A 23037-nucleotide genomic window follows, 5' to 3' on the forward strand; every position below is an offset into this window, starting at 1 on the left:
GCCACAGCGGATCACCATCCGCTCATGATTGGCAGTGAAGTTTTACGGTGTCGAGTTGCCAGCCTGGCATCCAACCTTCCATGAAAGGCATACACATGCACGCACTCGCACCTAGGGCCAATTTAGTGTGTCCAATCCACCTACAGCATGTCTTTGAGAAAAGCTCCACAGTAAAATAAACAATATAAATTCATAATAAATTAGATACTAAAATATACATACAATATAGCACACTGTCTTTGTAATTTGTATTTCTGTACAAGTTTAACAATGGCTTGTCCATCCACTTGTGACTCTGTATACTGTTTTCACTGTTTGTATTCTGTACTAACTACTGTATTATAAAAGTATTATTGCCGTATGTTACTGTATGTGGAGCTTTTCTCACCGGGCCTCCAATGAAAACGGGCTTCTGGCCCAGTCGGACACTACCCGGTTAACAAATGTAGTTTGGGGGGTGTGGGGGCAAAGCTCCCCACTTTTGTTTTACTAAGCAATGTTAAAGCAAAACTAAACAATATAATATGAAATTAAGTGGGGGCTTTGCCCCCCACACCCCCCTAACTATATATTCTAACTCCAGGGTTGCACTACAGTGGTGAAGGGGGCATATCCCATTTTCTTGCCAATAATACTTGTCGGTCAAATGAAGTGACGGTCAAATGAAGTGTCTGTCATTTGGCCTCGGGCAAATGGGTGTCTGTCAATCAGAAGTTAGGGCAAATGAAGTAGATCCATATATATTATATGTATTTTGTATAAATATAAAAAACACGGCTGGAAAAGACTGACAGATGCAAAAAAGCTACATTTAGCTAATCTCTCTTTCTCTTCTTGAGTGAATAAATACGGTTTCCTAGTTACTTAAAGCAAGGCAAGATGAGGGTGGATGTTTGTTTTTGAGACCTGAAAAAGGCAACGTCCCCAGGATAACAATTAGTTCACCACTAAGGACAATAGAGCAGGACCCCAGTCCAGGCCTTTCACAGAAATTGTCTATGGCTGCATTCAGACCTGTGAGATTAAAATGAGAATCTTGGCCTAAACCAAGTAATTTGATTTCAGGCCATTTTCATAGGGTTAGCTGGGATGAGGTTAACCTTTTCCTTTCTGGTATCCTCTGTTAAAATGTATGCATTTCATCAGTTACAGCAATACAGTCTGACATACATGTATATTTAACACCAGCATCTGTACAAATCAGTTTGATAATTCAAATTACCTATAATTCTTTACAAAACTCAGGCTAGCTATGCTGACTTATATTACACATGCACTTCCCTACTCTCCCTGGCGCAGCTGGCACTACCTCACATCATACCTTCCATTATAGATGTAACAGGGTTCTACTTATATTTGCCTATGAGTTTAATGATTCTTCAGTCTTTTGAGTTTTAGAAGTGTATGATCCAAAGACATATCATAAAAATTTAAAGTTCTGCCTAGAAGAAGAGAACTTATTTAACACAAAGGATGGGACAATTCTGGAATAAATGGAATAAAGTACCTGAATACATGACACATCAGATGCAATGAGTCTAGTAAAAGTTAGGAAGTATTTGGATGATTGTGCTTACACTATGGTGTTTGAACCAATAATTATGGAGATGATGTTCCTTGAAAGGCATAAGGCAGGAACACCTTACCAAATTTATGAACTTTCTAAGATATAGGGGTTTGCACAATAGTTGAGGTATTTACCTAACAAGACACCAGATACAGGATTTGATCCTTACCTTTAAAGGGAAATTGGCTTAAAATGAACTGCAAGAGCAGTTAACTACTTGTCTATAAACCTGTAAAGGCAGCAATGATTTAAAATATTGCAGAAACCATGTATGAGGAAGTGAGCTTGGTAATAATGGTTTAAGCTTACTGCCTCAAAGAACCAAAGTACAGGATTTGATTCTGAACTCTGGCTTTTGGGTAGGATAAAATGGCCTTTCAGGAAAGTTGGCGTAGCATTCACCTGTGAACCTATAATACTGTTGTGGAGGTAAAAAGGTTGCACATATCTTGTAAATTTATATAGCTTCTATTTAGTCTTTACTGTTTGTTTATATTGTACATTGTCACATTATTCTATTAATTGTTCGTATATTACTGTATGGTTTGTCTTATCTGGAAAAATGAGTGCATTTTGAAAAACAAAAAAAAACTCTGTATATCTGCCACCACGCCATACAAAAACAGATCTAAAACAAGCAATTGGAGAAATAGTGGCCACCTGTCCAGGACTAATGATAGCAGAAAGTTGGAATAATGTAGGATATATAGAGAATATTTCTGGGGGATGTGGAAGATATCAAGTGCCAGGTAAAGGCATATACTTAAAGAAAAAGTGTAGCTGTATGGACCAAAATATCACATGGCTAAATAAGAGGCTGAGCCTTTACATTTTTTCCTGACAATAGCAGTACCTGCGGTTGACTGGATAGGTACATTTCTAGTGAATTCTGGTATTTGACTACCAGAGTAATAACTCAACCTGCTTTATTATTAGACCATGCATAGGATGAATGAAGTTGGGGATGTAAACTGGAACACAAGGATGAGCATTGGCAATGCCCAAAGTGTGCATTGACGGAAAAAAATTCCAGCATGTACTGAACAATAGTCGCAAACCTATTTTATAGCTTAGACATTGAGATCAATTTACATTGTAAATGGGACAGCTACAAGTTATCCAATAGAAATGAGGAGGTGATTGTGTGAAGTGAGATGTGGGATAAAAGCCTGGTGAAATACAAGGGAAGGTACAGATCAACAAGGAAAGAGCCTTCAGAGAAGCAGAAGAACAAATTAAAAAAGCAAGAAACTTAATGTTAGAATACATAGATGAGCAAAATAAATAGAGTAATTTAACAAGATAATACTATTTTGAAAACTCAAGAACAATGAAATATTTAGCTCAAAGGTTAAGGCAGGAAAAGGTTGAATGTAAAATAGTTGAGTAACTGAACTTTAATGCAACAGCAAGGAATGGCTGGAAATAGTCCATTAATGCCGATTGGTTTAGATGCTGTTCAAGCATTTGACAGGATGAGTTTGGAGTTTGAGTAGGACATTCGAGAAGTTTGATTCCCTAAGCAATAGGTAGAAGCTATATTTTAATGTATTTGGGACCAAAAGCACAAGTAAAATTATTGGGGGTGCAGCTATCTAAGGAAATATCAATGTGCAGTAAGAGATGGGGCTGCCCACTTTCACCATTACTTTTTGCAAAATACATGTAACCATTGGCAAGATCAGGGAGTTGACCACAGAATACACTTGGTGGGAAGGTCAAGAAAATGCGGCATTTGCAGATGTTATATTTTATGCAACTAATCCAGAGCAAGATGTAAAGCATAGCTTTAGGATACTGAAGCAACTTACAAGGGTTTGGGGGTAAAAGCTAATGGAATAGTAAATTATGTTTCAATATATGTCTTGATTCAAGATTTTCCTATATTTATGGAGACATCAGAAAATCATCTGAAAATATAACGCAGAACAGGTTGTAAAGATCATTTTGGTTCCTTTAATTTCACATGCAGGCCAGATACATTTCTACAAGCCATTCATGCAAGTTTGGAGAAGTATAAAAAGATGCAAGTCAAAAAAACACAGTGTCATCAGACTATATTATTCAACAGCCTTCAATGGACATGATTGGTCATTCATAAAAGCAACTCAATGTCATCTTAAAGTGCTAGGTGCCTAATAATACAATATTTGTTTGTTAAAAACAGGTATAATGTGACACAAAAAATAAAAAATAAATAAATAAAAAAATAAAAAAAATGTGCCTAACTTATCATGCTCCAGATGTTGTCATAGACAGTAATATAAATGATGGATGAAGCTATCATAACTATATCATATCAATAAAAAGAGTTGAAAGACTTTTTTTTTTGGAAATTTTACAGGGAATAAAATGTGAAAAGGTGTAACTAACACAGGAAGGGGGTGTTAAACATGCCAGACCTTAGAACATAATTCAAAATAACACAATGTAGACTGTTATACTTCAAGACATTAATTACAATTCTAAATAGAAAGAGATGGTACTGAAAAAATAGATTTCACACGGTTTATCTAAAGTTAGGAATTTGGGCAGAAACAGACAAATGAATGCCTCTTCAGTGCTTAAATTTATTTGTGATTTTACCAAAGAATTGTTTAAACAATACAGAGGTGAGAGAAAAAAATCCCCCCGTAGGTTATTCCATGCAAAAAGGAGACTGAACTACCAAAGAGAAGGTGGAGCAAATTTGGAGGGGAAAGAATAGAAATTATTGGGAGCAGAGCCATAAAGGGGGATAGAATACTAATATGGGATGTAGCAAAAAATTCAACTCTAGAGATGTAGATTAACATAAGTGGGCCTAACAAGTACTGAAGATGTACAAGAGGATGAATTAGAAAATGAAATTTTCAGGCTATTAAATTTTGAAATAGACAATAGAGATGAAACTGCAGTTAGGAAAAAAAAATTATAAGCAGAGCTTATTAGGCACTTTGGGACCACAAGATGAGATGTATAGATAATTGGGTGTAAGACAGTAGGCTCCAACTATATAATTGAACAGTATGGAATCTGCTTGAATCTCAAGACTGCAACAGAATTAAAAACAAAAAAAAATGATTGGAAGTGTCTATGTTCATCTATGCAGAGTAAACTAAGAAAAATTAACCTATATGTCCCTGATAAATGTTGAAGGTGCAGCAAGGAAGAAAGGGGGTACCTGGTAAGTTATTGTTTTGTGTAGGGCTTAACCATTTAAAGGATAAATGTTATGATATGGTCAAGAAAATAAGGGGGTAATATGTCAGCCTAGGAAAAGATATTAGGTTGGAGGGGGATTAAATGTGCTAGGCCTCATGAAGTGCTGATAGCACTTTTAATAACTGGGGGAAAAGCCATAACAAAATAAATGATCCAGGATGTTAGTAAAAAGATGCAAGGAGTATGAGTTAAGAAACTTGGTGATGGACAAAAGAAATGTGTTCCCTTAGAAAAGGGGTATTTGAGAAATGGGGTTGATAACTATATTAAGATAGAATACAGCTGAGAAATAAAATATAAAAGGGAAGATTCCAAGACACTATTGGAAGTAAGCTATAGTAGGGAGGCAATGCAAAGTACAGGGTGGTGATCTGCTTATAGTTTGTACTTACTGAATGTTTGGTATGAGGGGCAGTTCTACTACTACTCGTTTTTATGAACATCATTAGAAATCACTTTATGTAAGTAGTATTAAACTATAAAGATTACCTGTCAAGGTGAACAATTGTAATTGTTAGCAGTAAAACATATTTTGTCTGGTTCTCTGAAAGATCAAATTAATGTAATTAACTCCAAAGCAAGTGTCTGTGTATGTGTGTGTGTGTGTGTGTGTGTGTGTGTGTGTGTATATATATATATATATATGTATATATGTATATATATATATATATATATATATATATATATATATATATATATATATATATATATATATATAAACAAACTGCTTGGAGAACATGAAATCAGTGCATTGTGCATGTGTGAAATTAGTGCATTGTGCATGTGGACTGCATAGTTTGTATATTTATAATCTGTCTTCAAAAATAAAAGTCACTTGTTAATTCCTGTTATCAAATTGTATTGTAAATAACTAACGTTTGCAGCTGTTAATAAGCAATGTCAATGGTGAGAGTAGAGTTTTTAATTATACCCACATCTTATAAAGTGGGCTTTCTTATTTTAAAATGTATATTTTTTTACTTTAATGGACCTATATTAACTGTAATAAACTAGTGTTTGTTTACTGTTGGCTGAGCAACTGACCAATTACTTCATGATTCGTCATCCAGCACCGCCTTCTGATAAAGCATTAGAAGGGAGAAAGTTCTGTAATCTTAGTTCTGTAATCTGCAGGATATTAAAGTAATTGGAATGTAGCAACATCAGTCAGACAAATTAAATGCAGCTGTATTCAAGTGAAAAGTAAAAGATGGAACAGAAAAAGATTTCAGCAAGGTGTATAGTGCTTGGCAAACGGTATAATGAAACAGATGTAAAACTAATAAATCATTGTCTACCTATAGACTTAAACTAGCTATATGTGAATTGCCTCCATGAACTATTATACGGTGCATTAGTAACTTGTACCATAAGGAATTAGTGCTGAAAATAAAACATTGGGAATAATTTATGCATCAGTAAAGTGATCTGTTGATTAGTGTGATGCTGTATATTATGCAAACAATAATGCCCAACAGGGTATGTGTTACAGGGGTGTTCTGTGGCAGAGGGCCTCTGCACTCCTGGAAGGGTGTCATTTACACAGAGGGCCTCTGCACTCCTGGAAGGGTGTCATTTACACAGTAGCACCCACCCTGGAGAACTTTACTTCACTTAGAGAATGTAAACATTTTTTTCCATAATTCATATTTTTTTCACTATATTCATATTTTTGATGTAAAACCGTTCCACTTAATGTTTCAGACTTGCTTGTATATGTGAACGGTATACCATTTTACATCTAAAATCTAAGACTTTCCAAAAATGAGATTTTTGCCTCATTTTTTGTCTTACTCAAATTTGAGGATTGAAGTCACTAAATGACATGCACTGAATTTCAGAATTTTTATTTCCTTCAGAAAATTCATGCTAAAGCAAATCCTTTTATTCTAGCAACATTACAATTTTATAACAGGAATGTTTAACATTTGTTGCTATTTTCAAGCCTTTGTCCCCTCTTTATTTTAGCCTTTTATTCAGATTTCCTGAGCTAAGAAGTTGAGAGGTTTGCATTAGCTAGCTGCTGCTTGATCAATGTGTGTGTGTCTCTCTCTCTCTCACACACACACACACACACACACACACACACACACACACACACACACACACACACACGCGCGCGCACACACTTCGACTTTAGTGCACACAAGCATGCATACATAAGCGCTATTTTTTTTTATATTTCTTTTAATTTTGCACTTGTTAATAGCAAAAGTACTGCTTAGCGAGCATAAAATAATGGTGACCATTAACTTCATTACAGTCTGTTCCACTGGCAGCTTAATATGCTGTCATGAAGTGTCAGGCTCATTTTCAACAGGCATTACCTGCGCATTACCACCCTGCTAGAGAACGTTCATTTCCAGTCAGGGTTAAATGTATGTTTCATCCATTCGCTAAATGGAAGTGTCTAACAATTTTTAAATAATTTCACAGAGGAGCACTTGGTTTTACCTTCTATCCAAACCTCTCATCTGTCCCTGATTTTTGCTTCATATGTTTTCCTTGTAAACATTTTGAATTTATGGTAAATCACTGAATTTGCAGTCAATAATGCCTAACAGTTTTATGCTTCTTATTGTTCAGAAAATACATGCTAATGCAACACTTGTTCTATTAACTGTTTTAAGCAAATTAGAGACTTATTTAAAAACTGTCCCTGATTTTCTGCTTTGTCCTGCCATTATTTCTGAATTTGTCCAGAATTCTTAAATTGAGAGGTATGCCACTATTCAACAGTGATAAGTGGCTTTAACAATGCTCAAAGCTATTAAAACACGATTCTCCTATGGTTTCTCTCTCCTTTTCTGTAATCTGTATTTTGGACAAGTATATATGTGATTGATCATTGGTATACAAGGGTTTATTAGTTTTACATCTATTTTATTACACTGTTTGCCAAACTGCACCCCTTACTAAAAATGTATCCTGTTCCATCTTATGTTTACCTTCCACTTGAATATTACTGTGTCTCTATTGGTTTATTGTCTGATTGTACTACATTATGGTTACTTTTGTAGTAAAATCTGCACAATACAGAAAACATGCCGACCCACTATAGAACTGTTTCTCCCCTCTTAATACATCATTAGAAGGTGAGGCTGGATGACACAGGATCAGGAAGCAATCGGACAGTTACTTGGCGTACTGTAAATACTAAACACTAGTTTATTAGGCTTAATAAATGTAGGCTCACTGAAGTAACTAAAGTAAAAACTACACATTTTAAAGTAAGAAATCCCACTTTAAAGATAATATAATTTTAACAAAATGAAAGTGGGGGAAAAACTTTCTACTTTATTGAAATTAAGGTAGAGTAGTTTAATATTCAGATTTATATGCTTAACAACGGCAAGTTATTGAAAGTCAAATGTAAGCACCAATTGGCATGAGGCTAATTTTACTAATATTGTATAGACATGTCTGTAAAATGTTTGCATCAGCAATTAATGCCAAAATAACAAAGTGCAACATGGATGAGGATTGCACAGTATGTGGAAAAATGAAAATGTGGTGCTTTTTTTTTCTAACCAGGATAGAATACTGATCCCCAGGTATTTTTCTTTATTTTGTTTCACCTGAGGGTTACAAACTGAGTATCCATAGAAAATGGTAAACAGTCTGCAGCCATGCATTTCAATTTAATAAGCAAGTTTATAAAATTTAACATCAACTCGAGTTTACAATATATGCACAATTCACTAGATGTGCAGAAACTGGTATTTAGAGGATAGATTTGGGTGCAAGAGAACTGTGTGGAGTTTTAAACTGGTTAGTCGGACTGGAAGGAGAATTGGAAGAAGGAATATTTAATGCACACAGGATGTTTGCAAAATACTTGTAGGGTTACAAAGTGCAGAATTTACAAGGCTACCTTGATATATTTTGCTTGCCATTTGTATTTGTCTTAATGCTTTCTTTGGTGGCTGTTAATCTGAAAACTGAGGAGTTGAATGTCCATTCTGGATTTACATGGGAGTAATCCTGCCATAGATGTCAGTATTTTTGAAAGCCTCAAACTGCTGATAGATTTTGTAGAGAAGAAAAGTTTGGAGAAAACTAGAGCAACTGATAATTGGGTGTAAACATAAATGTAGTGCTATATTTTACAGTAAGCTTTCCTTCAACTGCCTTGTGGGAAGTACCTTGCACATATCAATCCTCTGGTGTAAAAAAAAAAAAAAAAAAAAAAAAAAAGAAGTTTTCTTTTTTTTATGTTTAGATCATGGACATTTTTTTTCTGTTGGCTTTCTAGAATCTCTGGAGCTTCTAGTAAAGTACCAGTTTACCCTCTTCATGGAGATAACACTGTTGATCAAGCATGCAGGATTTTCAGAGATTGTATGCTGATAGGCTGTGCAAGTAAGAATAAAAATGCAGAATTTCCCCTAAGAGTACACCGGGAACCAGTTCCAAACCTTGGACTGGACTATGTTTCATTCTAGGTCCCCAAATGAGTCTCCACACAAACCACTGCAGCTCAGTGTGTCCCAGTTCTAGGTATCTGACACACAGTCTTGAATGTTTGATTCACACACACACACACACACACACACACACACACACACACACACACACACTCTTTAGGAAAGACTTGACACCGATTTGAAGAAATAAAAAAATGCCGAAAAGGGTAAACCACTTATGAGGAAAAATAAAAAACGAGCCACCAAGGCAGTTGAACTTTTCCACACTGTTTATTAAAACCGACAGGACTTAAGTGCTTTTGCCAAAAACATATAAATGGCTTCTTCAGAGTCACTCTTAACTGAATCAGACCAACCATTTATATTTTAAGAAATACTTGACTATTAACTGAATGATTAGTTGGTTAACTTGTGTCTGATAAAACCTTACTTAAAAACTATTATGTGACAATAGGTGAACCAAGAAAACATTAATACACAATTCCAAAGCACCAGGAAACACAATAAACAGAAATATTGCTGAAATAATTCTTAAATGCAATACAAATTATTTAATATCACTACCCATTAATCCCTTTAATAGAGCTTCAAATAACTGAAGCTGAAATAATTCTTAAATGCAATAAAAATGATTTAATTTAAAATCACTACTCATTAATCCCTTGCTTCAAATAACTGAAGCTCATACTGCAGTGGTGGTGCTGCGGTAGCTTTGTCACCTCATAGTAAGACATTGTCCTGTTCGATTCTCAGCTAGAGCGTCTTGTGTGGAGACATGCATGAGAATGGGTGTACCTTCATTGAAGGTTGTGCGTCAGGGCTGGCAACTCGGCACGTAAAAATCTACTGCCAATCATTAGCGGACCGGAGTTCCACTGTGGCGACCCCTAACTGGGAAAAGCCGAAAGACGCAACAAGCTATAGAAATAAAATCATTTAATCCGGGTTTACAACCAGCATTCAGCCTGAGCTGCATTTTAAGCTTCCCTTACTTAAAGTTCCAATTTATAATCCCCACCTCTAACACTGTTGTGAACCCTGTCAATGATAAAAAAATATATAAATCTTTTAAAACTGTGACATTCCAAAGTATGTGAATATAATGCATTATCCATGCTTTTATTTATGTTCCTTAAGTGCTCAATAATGGGATTACATAAATCTCCTAATGTTTTTTCCAATGTAAAATCCAGGACAGAATAGACAAGTGGCCAAATAAACTACCATGTTAGTATTAGTTACAGCTACTCGAACATCCTATTGTATGTTCAAAACCTTCTATAGCTACACACGGGCCATCATTTATATTTAAATAAAAAAATATAATCTTAAAATTGTGACATTCCACAGTATGCAAATATAATGCATTATGCGTGGTTTTTTTTTGATGTCCCTTAAGTGCTCGATAACTGGATCACGTAATCTTTGAACGGTTTTTCCATTGTAAAATCCTGGACAGGATAGACAAGTGGCCAAATAAACTACCAGGTTAGTATTCGTTACATCTACCTGGGCATCCTATTGTATGTTTAAAACCTTCTATAGCTACACAGGTAGCATCATTTATATTTTTACATACCCTAAAGCCACCACATTTATACATATATGATCTGTGTGCCTTGTATTTTTTCACACTTCTCTCCAAAATATTTTTGATGTTTCTACCTCTACTACAATACAAACTATTCTAGGTTGGGTCCCTAATTTTCCTTTTAGTTCATTATCGAGTTGTACGTCCTGCAGTCTTTTGATGCTGCCCACTAATTCTGATGTCTCTTGATTGTATTGTAAAACCAGGGCATATGGATCAAACTTTGGTCCCTGTATTAATCATGGCTGCTACTTTCAAAATTAGCTTGTATTTCTTTTTATCAACATTTCTTAACTTTCAAGAGTAACCCCAATGGGTATCACCTATTCTTAAGTAACTCATAGTCACTAATCAGGCATGACCATCTCACCATATGTCCCTTAACAATACCTTTTTTGGGTGACTATTATAGTGCAGCAGCATATTAGAATGTTTTTTTTTTTTTTTTTTTTTTTCGATGTTCCCCTATTTATATCTTTAATCAAATGAATATCCAAAAAATCTATCTTGACTGGGTGCCACATGTATGTAAATTTAAAGAAGGTGGTTGCGCCATTCAGATATTCAACAAAATTTGCCACCATATTTCCTCCCTACACCATAAACTAATGTCATCCAAACATCTGATATATAACCCAATATTGGCCATAAAGGCAGAGGAAAGCACATGTTTTCTTTACCATTCCAAAAGCACCACGTTTGCAAAGCTAGAGGCACATTGGCCCCCCTAGCCACTCCAGTCTCTTGATAGAAAAGTTTGTTGGCCAAAACCACTTCTCTAAATTCAACTAAAATATTAATTTTGTTCTTGTCAATTGTTTTACTACCCAGTAGACCCTCATGAAAAGATTCCAAACCCTCTTTATGGGGTATGACTGAGAACAAGTTAACCACATCCACAAGGCAGGAAACTATAGTCCATGTTGCCAACCCTAAATGGTCTTAATAGTTCTAAACAATACCATGAGTCTTTTAAGATATGTGGAGCCTCTTTTACTACTTGACTAGACCATCTGTCTCTATATGCAGCAATAGTTTCAGATTTTGGCCCGCTGGCTGCTACTATTGGTCTGAAGGGTGGATTATGTGTCTTGGGAATGCCAAACCTAACCGGAATAATTTGTCTCTATTGTTAAAAACTTTAAATTGGCAACATCTCTAGTGTTTTGAAACAGTTTTCCCAAAGAAAACTATCTGTTTTTGCATATGGTCTATTTACCTCATTTTTCGAGGTCCAACAATATGACATGGAATCATTTAAAATTTCATACATTTTTTGAAATATAATCTATATAAGACATTATTACAATTCCCCCTCTATCTGGTTTCATTACGTGTTTCCAGCCAGTTTGTTCAAAATTCTGCACTCTTCTTGGGTTAAATTATTAACTTTATTCTTTGTCCCTTACACAATTTTCCTAAATTCTTGCTCACAAATTTTCTCAAAAGTAGTTATGACAGGGTGATTAGGTGGTATAAACCTACTCTTGCATTGCAAACCCAAATTTTCAGCAGTTTTATTCATATCATAAAAATACAATTTAAAATCCAGCTGTCTTGTGTAGAATTTCAAACTTAGTAGTAGTCTTCTTTTGGCTTTTCTCGGTTAGGGGTCACCACAGTGGAACTCCGGTCCGCTAATGATTGGTAGTGGATTTTTACGTGCCGAGTTACCAGCCCTGATGCACAACCTTCAACGAAGGTACGCCCATTCATGCATGTCTCCACGCAGAAGACGCTCTAGCTTAGAATCAAACCAGACAGCGTCTTACTGAGGCAACAACGCTACCACAGCACCACGACCGCTGTGTTATCGAATTTCAAACTTAAGTACATTACCAATATCAGTCTTGTAAGTAGGTACACATGAAATTCCCTATTTAAACTAAAATGCCCATCACACATACTTAATATATCACTTTCTACTATATTGTATTCCATTAATTCATCTAATGAAGATTCTGAAGCAGTCCATGAGAATCCGTTTCAAAAATATTCGTATCGTGTCTCTCCTCCACAGCAATTTTTGACCTCTGTTGAAATGATAGTTCCTGTTTGTGTAATTGTTGTAGCCCCTCGAGTTCCCCTTCCCCTGATTTTTCAGTCTCCCGGACCTCCTCACTTGCTGGCCCTCCTGAAAAGCATGTTCATTACTGTCCTCATTATTTCTTCTTGATTCTTCTGTTGGTATAATTGTTCTGAACGTTTTCATTATGTACGACACCTCTATTAATAGAGTTGTCACCTTACTGGGGCTGTACATTACACAAATGCACCTTATTTAAATAGTCATTCCTATCTCTATCCAGTTTTCATCGTTTGCAAATTTTGTCAAAGAAGACATAAAAAGGAATGTCTTTTACAGCCTTGTTGTAATTAACTTTATATTGCTCAAAAAGTAGATCTGTTACTATACTTTGATTTAGCAAGGTAATCTCATTCTCTAAAAAACAGCTTACATTGGTGGTTGTTTATTATTTCCATTAGATCAAACCCTGTTCTGTTGAACAAAAACACCAGTTCTCAAAAAGCTGACGAACCTCCATTGATTCCTAAGGGTTTCTTCTAATCTCTTAAACCCTTCAGAACCTGCTTTGCTGATAATGATTTTAAGAATGCCTTATTCATTTGAAGTGTTCTGTATTTTCTGCACAATTTCTCAAAGGAAACAAGCTGCATTTTAAGTGTCATCCCTTGATTTAGGGTTTCATTACTATTACAAAAATCCACATCTAGAGACCTAAACCAGTCACTAAGGTCCGTTTTCAATCCTTTCAACCCGATTGGTTGTTTGGTTGGTCTGTCTATCATCCAACACAAGTTGGTGTATGCAATGTGAAGAGTTCAGATCTGAATCGGTCAATGTATTGGCTACCCTCTGTTGCTCTTCCCTCCATCACCACTGCTGTTAATCTTTTAATGGACTGATTTAACTGAACCAAAAGCATTTCCATGGTATTACTAAAGTGTCTATCTGTAAAACCACTGTGGGACTCTATAAAACCACAGAAAAGAAGAAATAAAAAAAATCTGAAAAGGCTAAACCAGTTATGACAAGGAAAAATAAAAAACGAGCCACCAAGGCAGTTGAAAGTTTTCACACTTTATTAAAATTGACAGGACTAAGTGCTTTCGCCAAAAACATATAAATAGTTTTTTTAGAGTCACTGTAACTGAATCAGACCAACCTTTTATATTCTAACAAATGCTTAACTAATTAAGTTAATAGTCAACTTGTGTCTGACAAAACCTTACTTAATAAAGTTTTTAGGTCTTTAGTTTTTATGTGACAATAGATGAACCAAGAAAACATTAATACACAATTCCAAAGCACCATGAACTACAATAAACAGAAATATTGCTGAAATTATTCTTAAATGCAATAAAAAGTACTTTCATTTATAAACACTACATATTAACCGCTTTAATAGAGCTGCCATTTAGCTATATAAATGATGGCACCTATGTAGCTCTAGAAGGTTTTGAATGTACAATATTATGCCTGGGTAGATGTAACTGTAATACAAACATGGTAGTTTATTTAGCCACTTGTCTATCCTGTCCAGGATTTTACATTGGAAAAACCATTAGGAGATAGATAGCACTTAAGGGACATAAAACAATAAAAATGTGCATAATGCATTATATTTGCATACTTTGAAATGTCAGTTTTAAAAGATTTTTATATATTTTTTTATCATTGACATGGTTCACAACATCCACAAAAGACATTCTCTAATATGCTGCTGCACTATAATAGTTATCACCCAGTACATCAGAGAAAAGGTATTGTTAAGAGACAAGATGGTGAGATTGTCATGCCTGATTAGTGCTGATGAGTTACTTAGTAAAGAGTTATATACATTAATAGGAATGTTTAAGAATAGGGGATACCCACTGGGGGTTTTCTTGAAAATTAAAGACATTTTGGTAAAAAGGAATACTACATTCAAACCAATTTTGAAACCAGCAGTCATGAATAATACAGGGACCAAGTTTGATCCACATCACCTGGTTTTACAATACAATCGAGACATCAGAATTAGTGGGCAGCATCAAAAGACTGGGATGTACATCTTGATAATGAATTGGGTACCCAACCTAGAGTAGTTTATAGTAGAGGTAGAAACATCAAAAAATATTTTGGGGAGAAGTGTGAGAAAATACGAGGCACATAGATCATATATGTATACATGTGGTGCCTGTAGGGTCTGTAAAATATAAATGATGCTACCTGTGTAGCTATAGAAGGTTTTGAACATTCAATAGGATGCCCAGGTAAATGTAACTGTAATACTAACATGGTAGTTTATTTGGCCACTTGTCTATCCTGACCAGGATTTTACGATGTAAAAACCGTTAGATTACGTGATCCCGTTATCGAGCACTTAAGGGACATAAAAAAACCCCCACGCATAATGCATTATATTTGCATACTTGGAATGTCACAATTTTAAGATTATATATTTTTTTATCATTGACAGGGTTCACAGCAGTGTTGGTGGGGATGATGAATTGGAACTTGACATAAGGGAAGCTAAATGGCAGCTCAGGCTGAATGCTGGGTATAAATCCAGATTAAATTATTTTATTTCTATAGCGCCTATGTTAAAACAAATAGCATCAGTCATTTGAAGCTCTATTAAAGGGATTAATAGGTAGTGTATTTAAATACTTTTTATTGCATTTAAGAATTATTTCAGCAATATTTCTGTTTGTTGTGGTTCATGGTGCTTTGGAATTGTGTATTAATGTTTTCTTGGTTCACCTATTGTCACATAGTTTTAGGCCTTTAGTTTTTAAGTAAGGTTTTGACAGACACAAGTTGACTTAACTTAATTGAATGATGCATTTGTTAGAATATAAAAGGTTTGACTGATTCAGTTAACAGTGACTCTGAAGAAGCCATTTATATGTTTTTGGCGAAAGCGCCTAATCCTGCAAGGTTTAATAAACAGTGTGGAAATGTTCAACTGCCTTGGTGGCTTGTTTTTTAATTTTTCCTTGTTATATCGGACACAGATTTACCTGCTGTGTGTTCCTTTGCCCAAATTACAAGGTAACTGCTGCCACCAGTCAAATACCACAATACCCTTTAAAGGGGTGTTCAATTAAATTGGGTAAAATAGATATTGATACAATGGTAGCATGCAACCCAAGTAGTAAGGCTTTTTGGAGTGGGCCTGCTGTTGTCACAGTAGGCATAAACACTCAAGTTGTCAGCCACAATGAGAAGTAAAACATTTAATTAATAAAAGGATGTAAAACACGTAAATACTGAATAACCGATTTTCAATAGATTTCAATAAACAGCAGAGTTTCCCACAAGAAATATAAAAGTAATACTGTAAGATAGATCTTGCACCAATTTTTAGAAAACCTCGAACTAGCTGTAGTTCCCCTATTTAAAGATTAACTGTCCCTATCTAATTTAAACAACTCAGCAAGGCAAGATTATAGTTCTACTTCTGCAAGGCAAGATGAGGAATTATGTCCACACTCCAGGCTGTTGTCTTTTCTCAGTGACTGGAAGTACTATTCTGGAAACAACTGGACTACTACTGCTGAACAGTACTGGAAAACAAACTACTGAATAATAACTGAAAAACTGCACAAATATTCAATTACTCAACTACTACTTTAACAGACACAATACCTGCTTTTGCAGCAGATTTTTTTTTTTAAGTTAACCGGAAGCTGCTATGAAAATTCTACTCTCTCATATCAGACTTTGAAAAGTGAGCAAGCAGATGTTGTGAAGATTCTATTCTTCCAGCTCTGGCATACAATGACATCACATCTAGGTCAGCTGACACTGACATAACATACATTCAGACTTCTGTTTAAAAAAAAAACAAAAAAACTTGTGCATTTTGTCAGCTAGAAGAACACTGTGACATTCTAACATCTTGCATAAATCAGAGTGATAATCAAAAGACATGAATTTATTTACAAAATTATATCTAGTCATGCTGGCATATGTAACACAGGTTTATTTAAAATTATTTACAAAACTTCAGCCAGTCATGCCAGATAACAATATGTGATATCCTCAGTGTTAATGAAGCTTGTGGTGTATCCCAGGGGTTTGCATTGTGTTCATTACTGTTAATGCTGCTCGGTGTTTGTTGGGTAAATCAATGATAAATTTATTATAGTTATGGTAAACCAATGCAAACTAAATACTGCAATGTCCAACTTCAGCTGAAGACCTGGCTAAAACATTGCTTGCATACATGCCACTAAGGCTGGTGCTATGGACCACTGTTAAGATATTTCACCAGCCCCTTTTTTACCATACTTGGCATTAACTGTGTGTTCTGTTTCTCCTAAACCAGGCTGGTAGAATTTGTGCTTGCAGAGGGAGACTTCACTGTAAAAATGACCATTCACATGCAGAGCGACTTCGCAGATGAAGTGACCAGTACTTCACCTTTGCAGCCATCAGATACAGTGTATGTCGTGATGAAGCTGCAAGGAAAGAAGCGGATAAAATTTTTCGTGCTGAGTTTGATTGCTTGCTGGGCTACTCCAAATCAGAATCCAAGCCATAGTGTTAAGTATGAACTAATATCAGATGGGTAAGTGTACCAGATTTGCTACTATTGGGGGGCAGGGGTTGAGTGAAGCAGTCTGTATTAATTCCTCAATCCTGTATGAAAAAAAGAATAGCAGAGAGCTTGTATTTGAAAAAGGAAGTGATAAAAATTCATTGGTTTTAAAATACCAGTGTATATTATATTGTATTTCTGTGTGGAGTATATTGATGTATTAATGTGCCTTGAAGCCTCTGGCAAATTTTAAATTGAGAGCTCTGTTTGAACTTGTACAAAAGTCCCATTGTATTCTATGCATGTGCATGGCACGTGATATCCAGTTTCCATTTGGTGTTTGAAATGAGATGATGTCTGTATTATGACTCAGGTGGTGGGCTACCTCAAGAGGATCCAGACAAGATCCAGCACTGATTTGCTTTGCTTTGAAAGTAGATCTTATTGGACAGCCTACTGAGTTATTATACGACTCTCCTGTTGCACTGCATCATACCCAACATGTCATTGAATTAACATTGTAGAAACTACTGGAGAATAGCCGTTACAAACTCATCCTAAGGATCACTGCTGCAGGAACTCCTAGTATGATTGGGAGATAGATGAAGGTAGAATTTGTCCCATAGCCAGTATTTTCTTAGCAGTGTGACATCCTTCGTAATGCATAGCTGCATTATCCATCTACATCCCTTAGAAAAAGCCAATTTGTATAATTGTACTCCAGAAGCAGTATATGCTGTTGGGCTGGAGGGTTACAGACCCTCCAAATTTTGGAGATTTTTTTTTTTGCTTTGAATTTAATTGCTGCTAGCCCATAAATCCATTATTTTATCATAGCTATGTTTGCACAGCCTGAAGTAGGCCTATTGAGTATATGTGTAAGGGAAAGCTTTGTTGGGCTGTATTTGAAAACGTCCAAAAACATTTTCCCCATTAAAGTTGGCCTGCAGTTATCTTCTACTGTTGTAATTAAATGAAGTGGAGTCCTTATGATCTAGCTTGGCTGTGTGATGCTGCAGCCAGTCAAAAACACATTTATAGAAGACTTTTTTTGACTATTGTCACAGCTGTAGCAGTCCTAGCCTGAGCTCTCTGTCCTGCTACATAGTGCTATGAACCAGAGTCTCTAGATATGACACCTAAGTAACCAGTGAGAGCTCAGATTATAGCCATTTTCAGACTACTTTTACTTTTGTTGAAATTTACTATCATTCCATAACAAAACACAACAGTATTTGTTGGAAGTCTTGCAGGACTTTCTCATTAAACGTTATTGTAACACCAAACAGAATTGTTGACTCATTTGCTCTTTGAGGGGAATAAACTTGGTCATACTAAATTGTGAAGTATCCAGAAAGCATACTGCAGAAGCAGTAATCTAGAAGGTAATATCATAGTCTTTTGGGATGGCATTTTTCCCAAATGATTTTGCTGCTTTAAGAAAATAATCCTATATAGCTTTGGGAGTACTTCTCTTTGTTCTGCAGTCTGCGTGCAGCCTTGCATCTCTACCCTTTACTTCACTGAATTAGAAAATTTGTTTAGTTCATTTATTCTGCCCTGATTCTTGTATATTATGGACACTTGATTATTCATGTAAATTACATGTTGATTTATATTTCTCCCAAACTGAGCATAACATGGGTCCATTTGGATTAGTTTTATCCTTGTTCTGAAATTTATATTTTAGAGATTTGGTGAGAAGGTAGGTAGATGCAGGTGGGCTGGTCCTTAACAGAGCCTACACCAGTTCTGAAAGAGTCATGCAGCTTCTGTTAATGAACATAAAGTGGACTGCATTCTATCTAGCCCACAATGAGATGCAGAAAGTGTGTGCGCATGTGTCTATATTTGTGTGTGCATATATATAGTCTATGTAGGGATAATGATGGGCAATTTCATTGCTCATTTATGTATTAAAACAGAGGAAAACAATATTAGAGATGAAACTGAAATGATGGCCACATACTTTAATCTGAGAAGGAGCTGACTAGCCAAATGTTTTTTCTGCCTTGCCTGAGAATTAATATTTCAACACTTTCAGCTAATTTAACTATTAGAAAACCACATATTTTATTAGCTGCCAGCATGGGAACACTTTGTGGGTGTGCATTACATGTGTTTGTCTAGCAAAGTTTGTCTAGTAGCTTTGGACAACATAAATTAATCCGAAAAGAACATATGGGAGTTTTGACTGGAAAAAAAAACATGGTGAGATTTTTTTTTTCAACTTGGATTTTAGAAGAGACTTAAACATACAAAGGTTTCTTATGCTATTTTGTTGAACTAGTTGGACAGAGAAGATATATCACTAGTAGTTGAAGGGCCCTTGTTTCAACTGATGATGGGATTTCCTGATCAGCTCAGTGCGTTTTCGCTGCTTATGTTGAATTCCCAGTAATAGTTTATACTCCAAATATTTAACTAAGAGTAAAGGTTTATACATTTTCAGGATTTCATTTTGGATGAAATGCTCACTGTAGACAGTTTGCATTTAGCTTAATATGTGAATCTCATGCTGTTTATTTTGCACTATTGAGTTTGAGACACCTTGGCCATATCAGGCTTTTATTTGCTACTTGCATAGAATTTTTATATTGAGTTTTATACTGACTTTTGATACCGCCACATGTAGCTCATGAAGGAAAATAAATGTAATAGTCTGCTTTATTTACAAATTTATGTTTAGTAATAACCTTTGCGAAGTTTGGACAGTCTTTTAACTGGTGTAGGAATGTGAAGCAGCTATTCGTGATTTAATATGTCAGATTGCTGTACTGTAGGAAAATATGGGTTCCGTTGTGTAGCTCGCAAGACATTTCCCTGTGAGCTACATCACCGAAACCAAATGGCTGCAGCAGCACTTTGCAGTAGTGCAATATGGCTGAAAAGCATAGCCGTTGCAGCTGTAAACCTATGAACGGAAATATTATACCTAGTGGCGATCCTTACAGACAGCTGCCTGGCTGTATTCATGCAGAGACAGCCTTACTGGATGTGTAACACATTCTGTAAGGATTGTCACCAGGTATAATATTTCCGTTCATAGTTTACAGCTGCAGCGGCTATGCTTTTCAGCGATATTGCACTACGGCAAAGGGCTGCTGCAGCCATTTGGTTTCGGTGATGTAGCTCGCAGGGAAATGTCTTGCGAGCTACACACCGGAACCCGGAAAATATATTACAGCATTGCTGTTGCTCTTCAAATTTGTTGCCCAAACAATAACTGTGTACGTGCTTTCTTCAAGAATAGTGACCTATGTGCGCTTAGTTGACTCACTCAAGCCTGAAATGCATTATGTACTTCAGTACATACCCATACCACCTTATGGCATCCAGAAATTTTGGGGTCTGTCTACTTTAACTAAGGGACTTGACATCTTAACAATATGCAGCATTAGAAGGAGAAAAGAGTTAACAAAATGACACTAAGATTTAGTCTGGAAGGTCTTGTAGTGGAAAATCAATCTTTATCTACATTTTATTGAAGTGCATGGTGTAAAATACCTGTTGGAGAGATAATTCACTGTAAATGCCTGTTTATATTGCACTGTACTGGAAATATTGTTAGTAATTATGAAAATAAGCAATATCTACATATGTACTTTACAAGTCAAGTGATGTACAAACTGTTGCATGACATTGGGTAAACCAAAATGTTTATTTGCACTACAAGTTGCAGAGCTTGAGAGAGATGGTGTTTACATTGCTAATTATGCAACATTGCTAATTATACAATTAAACACGTTTTCATATTTCTGTAAATACCTCAGTAAGCATGCACTTATAGTGAATTTTTTTGTCATGAGACAGTTTAACAAATGTTCTAACAATATATGTTCAGGTTGCATAGTTTTCAAGATATGAAACTTTGTCAGAGTTTATAAAAATTATAATTTGTAGTTTGCATTACAGTGTGTCATAGTACATATGGAAAAGACTGCATTGATTTATCACTGTAAAGAATGCATCTTACTGATGAACATTATTTGTACAGTTTTAATAGCTTTTATTGTTCAAAAAATATTTACATTTGTTTATCTTATGCTTTCTAAGTTATTTTTCAGAAAATGCTCTGGAATGCAAGATGTGTATATAGAGGTGTGACATTCCACACCACATAAGTGTTGAAGGTAAAAACACATTTGAGTGTAATTTATGAACACATCTGAAGCTGTTAGCAGAGTAAATGGAAACTGGATCATTTCCTGATGCATCACAGTTGGAAGCTACCTACTACTTGGTGGCATGGCTTACTATGGTCTAAAGGGTGCTTTTTGTGGGTACTATTTTTTCACTTTCATTACAATCAACTATCTGAAGTCTGAGAAGATGGATATTTGTGTGTTGAGGGGCTGTGTGAACGCAGAGTAATTGCATGATCATTGTTAAAGTTATTGGCGACAGCCACGGTGGTACAGTGGTAGTGTTGTTGCCTAACAGCAAGAGTTTCTCCTGTTCGATTCTCGGCTGGAGTGCCTTCTGTGTGGAGTCTGCATGTCTTCCCCACAGTCGAGTGGCCTCCAAAAGACATGCGTGAATGGGTGTGTCTTTGCTGAAGGTTGGGCATTGGGCTGGCAACTTGGCACCATAAATATCTACTGCCAATCATTAGCAGACCGGAGTTCCGCTGTGGCGACCCCTAACCGGGAAAAGCCGAAAAGACACACAACATTGTTAAAGTTATTGGTATGACTTCTTGCTGGGGAGACGGCAGCATATTTGTTTTGAGCACCAAACTAACAATTGTGTGGCTGTTCTCTTCCTCTTTCCTCAAAGTCAGATGTTAGCGGTATACCAAAAATGTGACTTGCCTGAGAGGCAGGCTATATGTGAAAGCAAACTGCAATTACATTAACATCGGTAATCATTCATTGATAGGCTCCTTTCTGAGAACATTACTGTGGCCGTTTTGTGATGAAAGTCAAAGGTGGTGTACCCAATTAGGGTGATTTCATCAGAACATAATGTGTGAGAAGAGAGTTGAATTTCAAGTTGATATTTTAGGAATCAAGTGCAGTCACAACCTACGATATGTTACTGTTACCAAATACTGGAAGCCATTGGACTAGTCCATGTAGTTGTCCTTTGTTTAGCAACAACAAATCTCTGGCCAGCTAGAACGTCTCCTCTTGCCCCATAATGCATCCATAGCTTCCTGATAACTCTCCAAATCTCATTTCTGCCATTATTATTTCAACAATTTCTCTGCTTGCTCGACATTTTGTGGGAAATTCCAAATGTTTCTAATGTTCTGGGAAAAATGTCCTTTTCCTTTTATTATTTTGCTTGATATATTGCTATACTGTTTCCTTTCTGAGCTCATTGCACTGTGGCACTGGGCGTCATGATTCCAACAGCTCAATAACTTAACTACATATTTTAGTTATTGAACTCTCCTGGATAGGAGATGTAAAGATTGGAGGAAGATGGATGAAGGTTGTCAGCCTAGTCAAATAGAATATGCCTAGTCAAGAATTTGATACATAATTCTATCAACTGTATAAATAAATGTAAAATACAGGCTTGTGTTTTTAAATGAAAGAAAACACTGTAAAATGTGAACGTCAAGATTGTTGCAACATTGCCATCTGCTGTAAGGAAAACCAAGCCAAGCATTTCAAATGTGTCTTTTGAAGTTGGAAAGATCTTATGAATCTCTTTGTTTTACAAGTCTGCTCCAGTGGGTCTGGATGA

General features: G+C 35.9%; 1 protein-coding gene across 3 annotated transcripts in view; it reads left to right on the top strand.

Annotated features, from left to right (window-relative positions):
• The window catches only part of LOC122808127 (uromodulin-like), a 322838-nt gene that overhangs the window by 148905 nt on the left and 150896 nt on the right, over positions 1-23037 (top strand). For all 3 annotated transcript variants that reach the window (XM_044079092.1, XM_044079094.1, XM_044079093.1), the window contains one exon: positions 17128-17370. In XM_044079092.1, coding sequence (XP_043935027.1) covers positions 17128-17370 — 243 coding nt within the window. The remainder of the gene's footprint in view (positions 1-17127; positions 17371-23037) is intronic.

Source organism: Protopterus annectens, chromosome 8.part0 (assembly GCF_019279795.1).
Source record: "Protopterus annectens isolate FY-2018-M chromosome 8.part0, PAN1.0, whole genome shotgun sequence".
Lineage (NCBI taxonomy): Eukaryota > Metazoa > Chordata > Ceratodontiformes > Protopteridae > Protopterus > Protopterus annectens.